General features: G+C 30.7%; 1 protein-coding gene across 1 annotated transcript; it reads left to right on the plus strand.

Annotated features, from left to right (window-relative positions):
- Positions 1-1,832: 1,832 nt before the first annotated feature.
- LOC123908473 (protein PELPK1-like) lies at positions 1,833-2,371 on the plus strand. The gene has a single exon (XM_045959123.1). It carries the CDS (start codon positions 1,903-1,905, stop codon positions 2,212-2,214), a length of 312 nt encoding a protein of 103 aa, XP_045815079.1. The 5' UTR covers positions 1,833-1,902; the 3' UTR covers positions 2,215-2,371.
- The last annotated feature ends 4,668 nt before the right edge of the window (positions 2,372-7,039 follow it).

Consider the following 7,039-nt stretch of genomic DNA (forward strand, 5'->3'; position numbering starts at 1 on the left):
AAAAAATTAAGGTACGGGTACGCTCATATTTTTAAAAGTAGTTATATTGTGGTTTACACGTTTAGGAAATTAGAAGTAGTAATAAGATTATGCGGCTCTGCTTTTAAAAATAAATAAAAAGGGAATGAGACTGAATCAATTCTAATTCTAAACTAAAATGAATCTTTATTAAAAAAAATAAACAAATAAAAAATAAGTGGGATTAGGAAGTGTTGCAAAAAAAATAAATAACGAGAATAGTTTTTGATGAAATATGTACCACGTGTGTACCCTGAGAGTACCACGCGCGTACCGGCATGAAAAAAAAACTCGGTACGTTGAGGGTACGTACCATGGAAGTACGGTACGCGTACCGGTACCCGATACCGGTACTCTGTCTAGAACGGAGTATCCGTGCAACATTGTTTTAATATCAAGTATGAACTATGTCAAAGTCTTTTTTTTTTTTTTTTTTTTGTCAAGTTAGTAACTAAAATTTTATGAATAAATAGAATGTTTGATTTCGAACTCGTGCTCTCTGCATATATAATGCGATATATAATGCGATGTCCCTGCCGATTCAAGTAACTTACTGTATCAAAGCCTTTTAATTATTGATGACAATCCACAATAATTATAGGCTATTATTTTTTTCTTCAATAATCCATTTTAATTATCAACAAGTGCATACGTTGTAGGCCTGTAGCTGTAGTTGATTTTGGACTTGTCTAGTTTTGGGACCCAAGCAAGTGTGAATTAGACCAAGTGTGTTATACTAGGTTTTAAGTCGGAATTTTTCTTTTCGCGCTTCTTGGAAGTCTTCGTTCGCTTTCGGAAATTTTAAAAAGATCTCTCTTGCTATTTAAGTAGCAAATTCAAGTGGCGCAAAATTTGAAACAAAAAAAAAATCGCATCATAGAATGCGAACCTTATAAAATCTAATATCTTTGTATCTCTCACCCTTCCTTCGCCCTTTATTTTATATGGTTCGCATTCTATGATGCAAACTATTTTTTCTCCATTTATTACTATTTACACACGTTGCAAGAGGGTAGGATTGGAAGGTCGGAGGTCGTGTGTGAGACTTAAGGGACACGAAAAGAAGGAATCTTTAAATCGGCATGCAGTTGCGGTCAGGTCACAACATTTTTGAAAAAATAAGTGATAAAATCTCTTAGATTATCTATAGTAAAATTCATATGCATATCTTAATTAATAGAATTGACAGCAAATAAAACATTATACCAAATATTTATTCATAATAAAAATTCAAAATTTTCAAACTCATAAGTTGATAACCATATGACTTCACTTTTATATTTGCCAAATTCTCCCTAATTAGTATGAAAATTGTGCACCAATTTACTAATTAGTCAACTTTAATTTTTTTTTTATACAATAATATACTATTCCCTTCGGTCCTATATATAAGAAACATTTTACTTTTTAGATACATTAATTTTATAATTAATCTAAAAAGTCAACTTTTTCTTATATATAGGACCGGATGGAGTAATATATACATACTAAAAAGAATTAGAGGCATAAAGACGATAATCTTATTGGCCTTACATAATCCACAACCCTAGTCGACATGCAGTCGACTTTAATTTTGGAATAACATTCCTCAAAATTTATTTGCAGCCATTCAACTAGAAGAGAACAAAAATCAATTATTACTACATTGATATGAATCACATGATGTATATATCTAAAAAATTAAACTATATTCATATTCAAGGTATCTGTTTAATTTTACCATAGAAAATTCTCAAACCATACAATACTAATCCTCACAAACAATCACATGCATGATAGTACACAACTTTGTCTATAAAAAGCCCACAAAACACATAAATATAATCATCACCTCAAGCATACCAAAACTATTATCATAGTCTAATAGTATTAAGCTAAAAAAAAATGGCTTCCATGAATTTTTGGTCATTGATTTTAGCACTTGTACTTATAGCATTTTCATCAATGACAAATGTTGAAGGGGCACGTAACATTCAAAAAATACATGAAGTTTCCAAAGTTGATTTGCCAACACTACCTACTCTACCAACATTGCCAACATTGCCAACTATTCCAAACGTAGGTGTTCCATTAGTCCCTAATGTTCCTGGTATACCAACTGTGCCAACAATTCCTCAAATTCCAACTGTTCCTATTATACCAACTGTGCCTCAAATTCCTCAGATTCCTGGTGTCCCTGGTGTGCCTATACCATAAGTACTTAATGTTGATGAATTCTAGTACTTTGTACTATTTATGTGTTTGTTAAAATTTGTTTATGTTATTTAAGGGTGTTTCTGTTGGGGTTTCATTTGTAATTTATGATATATTTGGGTATGTTTTATTGATTACTACTACATATTGTTGACTGTGATTTGTACCATCTGATTAATGTGGCCTATTTAGCTATTGTTTATATATTATATATATTTAATTTCATATATCATTTTTCTTATTATTTAAAAGCCATGCAGAAATTATGTGGTATTAGAGATTGTCATCATGGTTTGTATTAATTTGTCAATCAATATTTACGTTTACCTCCCGTCAAATACACTAGCAGAACTCGATCTCAGGACCTTCTACAAGAAATTTAATTTTTGACAGCATATTTTTTTCGTTAAAAGTCGTTGCCAAAAATCAAATTTTTTGTAGTGTATTCTCAACAAGAAAATTGCTTCTTCACTCGATTTTTTATCATATGTATATTGTATAGATCAATCTAATAACCAGTAACAATACTGAATAAATAATTGAAAAAGTAATTTAGAGAAAATCTATCTGATTAACGTATTTAACCTACATGCCCACAAAATATTAGTCACATGGCCAACCCCTACAAAAAGCCACATAAATTTTGTAATTGTCCATAGGGCAACATTATATTTTCATGTTCACGTGATTACATTATTCTATACCAATATCTTTCTGTGGATGTAGATTCAATCTTCAATGACAGACAAAATATTTTTTAGTAAAAAAAAAAAAAAAGAGACAAAATGTTTTATCTCTTAATTCAGCTTGAGAAGAAGAAAAAAAACTAGTTGGACCCATAAACTTCAATCAATGATTCAATATATGATTTTTTTTTTGAATGAATGATTCAATATATGATTAGAATCCGTAGGGGTTATAAACTAGGTGAGTTCTAACATGGAAGACTATGGTGCACAAGTAGTCAAAAACATCGTAACAAATACGAATTTTATAAAATTCACCGTTGGATTAAAAGTTTATATCATATAGATCATCCATAAATTTTTTTAAAGAAATTAAAAATCATTTGATATGTTATTGAGACCGATCAAAATTAACGGTTTATGGATTTTTATTAAATACCGTTAATCTTGATCGGTCTCAATAACATATCAAATGATTTTTAATTTCTTTAAAAAAATTTATGGATGATCTATATGATATAAACTTTCAATCCAATGGTGGATTTTGTAAAATTCGTATTCGTTACAATGTGTTTGACTACTTGTGCACCATGAAAGACTTCATCAAGTCTAAATCTTCCATGTTAGCCAAAGCCTATAAACTATTACATACCTTTTTTTACACCATTGAGCTTACTAGTAAAAATTAAATTGTAAAAAAAAAAAAAAACTAAGACGTGCTCAATCAAGTTTCTGAATGATTTGGTGAGAAGATTTCAGAATAGAGAGTACATACATTTTTTGTGTGAAGATGCTTATTTATGGACAACTAAGTTGTTGAATGTATCGAAGGATATCCAGCACAGTTTGTGGATTATTATCTGATATCATATGGCGATGATGTATTCTAAGCGGATTTGTTTGGATACGGTGAATAGCTCAACTGATTTGAGCTAAAAATTAAATGAGTTAAAGAATTAAAGTTTGGGATTCAAGTCTTAGGGAAGACAAAAAAATACTAACACTTTTGAGGACGACTTTCAACGACCAAATGAGCCATATGAACATATACTCTCATGACGGGAATACATAGACAACATGAAACAATATACATCGGCTGGAAAAATCCTCATGGAGATTGGATCAAAGCTTAACTGTGATGGGGCATATAAGGATTTGATGAACATTGCAGGCTGTGGCGGTCTTTTTCGAGACTCAGATGGTCGGTGGTTAAAAGGGTATACTCAAAGGATCGGAGATTGTGATGCTCTTCATGCTGAAATGTGGAGAATGTATACGGGCAAGGTTGTCAGAATCGGACCGGTCATCAAACCGGTGAGCTTACCGGTTCAAGGTTCAATTGGTCGGACCGGGTCCAACCGGATCGGACCGTTTTTAATTAAATATATATTTTAATTAATATATAAATAATTCTGTCAAAAAAATATTAATAAGTTGTAAAAGAAAAAATCATGAAAAAAAATGAAGAGGCTAAAATTTTAAGTATTTATTAAATAAGTTGCAAAATAAAAAATCATGAAAAGTTTTGCCGTGATTAACTGACTTTAAAAAATGGCCACCAGAGGAGTAAGAGGAAGGGGCTAGTATTTGTTTCTTTTCCTTGAAATAGAGTTAGCGTGTTTGTTCCTTTTCCTATATCTTTTTTCATTAAATTTTTTTTTAAAAAATACCGAAACGTTATACAAAAAAAAATAAAACTAAAATGAAAAAAAAAAGACCGCCAAACTGCTCAGACCGGCCGGGCCGGTTCACCGGTTTTTTTCGGTTCGGCACCGGTTCATACATTTTTTTCCCGGTTTGTTTGCTCAGCGGTTTTAAGTGTTAACCGGAGCGGATTTAGGTCCGGTTTCCGGTTCGACGGACGGTCCGGTCCGGTTTTGACAACCTTGTATGCGGGAATGGAGATAGCGAGAAGACAAGGGTATACACATCTTGTTGTGGAAAGTGACTCCAAGCTTCTGATTGATATGCTAACGGGAAGGTGTAAGCTCAATGGAAACACTCCTATCTTGGTTAATTGTATCCAAGACCTCTCAAACCTACAATGACACGTTATTTTTAAGCACATATGGTGTGAAGAAAATAGATGCGCGGATTTGCTATCTAGTTTTAGTCTCAACCAAAATTCATATGATGTGAGAATTTTAGAAGATCCTCCTAAGAAACTCCAACAACTCTTTTTGATGATATATCCGGGACTTGCATGCCTAGAAGAGTATTAGAGTAGTCCCGTAATTTTTCTTTTTCTTTTGAGATTTGCCCTCTTTATTCACAAAAAAATAAAAAATAATAACACTAACAACCAATTACTAATTTTAACGATTTTAAAAAAAGAATGTAGCACTTTACCATACACTTTTGTTGTATAGTCCAAGCACGAAACACTATCAATTTTTTATTTTATTATTTTATAATCGAAATACTGTCAATTACGTATTATAAAATAAAAGAAAAAAATTAAATGAATAATTACAATTAGATTTTTTTTTGACGAAATTACAATTAGATTATTAATTTGGTCCTTATAAAACTGAGTTGAATTACAAACATTAACTTTAAAAAAACTGAGTTGAATTACAAACATTAACTCAAAAAAATCACGTTTGGAGAAAAAAAATTCAAATTTCAAATTTGAATTAGAATATTTTGTAGAGAAAATCAATTCTTCTCAAATACATAAGAACACAATCAAAATTATTTTTGTCTCTCGTAAACATGAAACCAAACACATAACTAAGCAAAAATATTGGGCTCAAGTGGTTAATAAATTTTTCTGACAAATTGTTCAAGAGGAACTAAGTTTGATTTTTGGCCAAAATTTACTTACCTCGCGGACAAGCTCTAAATTAGCGGCGATCCTTTCCCTTAGGAACAAAAAAAGTTACACGTTATTTAACTTAATGATTTTTTATTAAATAATTGGCATAAAAGAAAATATTTTGTGACAAAAAAATATTCCAGCTAATTTATGGATTTTTAAATATAATTTGATCAATGAAATCGTTATTATTTTTTATAATTCTTACATGAATTATTTTCAAGTTGTTGTTAGAAAATATTCGATCCCTTAAAATATTGTCTGTAGACAATAAGAATCCTAATCAGTTGTGGAAAATGTCCATAGATTGAAAGGCGGTGGTTTGGTTAAATGATTTTTATATGAATTATATCAAAGTCTTTTTTTTCCAAGTAATTTAATGATTAAAATTTTATGAATAAGTCTTTGAAAAAAAAATATAAGTCCTTTTCTTCAACTCCTTCTTAGCCGCCTCCCCCTTCTATAAACCCTATTTTATTATTTTTATGACTTTGATTTTGTAATGCATTGATGCACTCTATCAATTTGAATGAAAGAATATCGCTTATTTTAAATTTTAAAAAAATCATTAATAAATATTAGGTTCAAACTAATTATTCTTTACATATATAATACGATATTTCTACCGATTGAACTAAGTTTGTTGGGACTATATCAAAACCTTTTTATTGATGGCAATCCACCATAATTATAGTCGCTTTATGAAAGTATATTTTTCTTCAATAATCCATTTTAAATCAACAAGAGGTTATGTTGTGTTAAAACATTTTGTGTTGGGGGATTGTTGCAAATACTCGAACAAGAAGATGAAGAACATGATGAACATTGTACATAAATTTCAAAGCGTGTGTGAACACACTAAACCTTAGGTTCGATTCGCCCACACCATAAACTGGATGCAAAAGGGTTAACTGGCGAATCTCCTTCAGGATACTTTGGAAACCTTGACATGGATTGCATACACATATCAAGCATATCGATCAATGATATTTTACAAAATAAAGTTCCTTACAATTCCTCTCGTGCACTAGAGAAATAAAGAAATATTTAGAAATATTTTTTTAGACAAAATCCTGACTCATGAAAACATAATTTCTGTTGTATGTTTTCTGCCTCCTAAGTGTCTCCATTTATAGAGAAACTTATGTCAAATGATGAAGGGACACAACCTTTGAAAGGATTTAAAAAATGTAAATTTGAATTTCAAATTAACCATTGTAACCTTTCAAATATATTTTCGAAAATATCCAACATGTTGTAGCTGTATTGTCTAGTCTTGGGACCCAAACCAACCATGCTATAGAAGGGTGAATATTAGACTAGG

The sequence above is a fragment of the Trifolium pratense genome, linkage group LG2, assembly GCF_020283565.1.
Source record: "Trifolium pratense cultivar HEN17-A07 linkage group LG2, ARS_RC_1.1, whole genome shotgun sequence".
Lineage (NCBI taxonomy): Eukaryota > Viridiplantae > Streptophyta > Magnoliopsida > Fabales > Fabaceae > Trifolium > Trifolium pratense.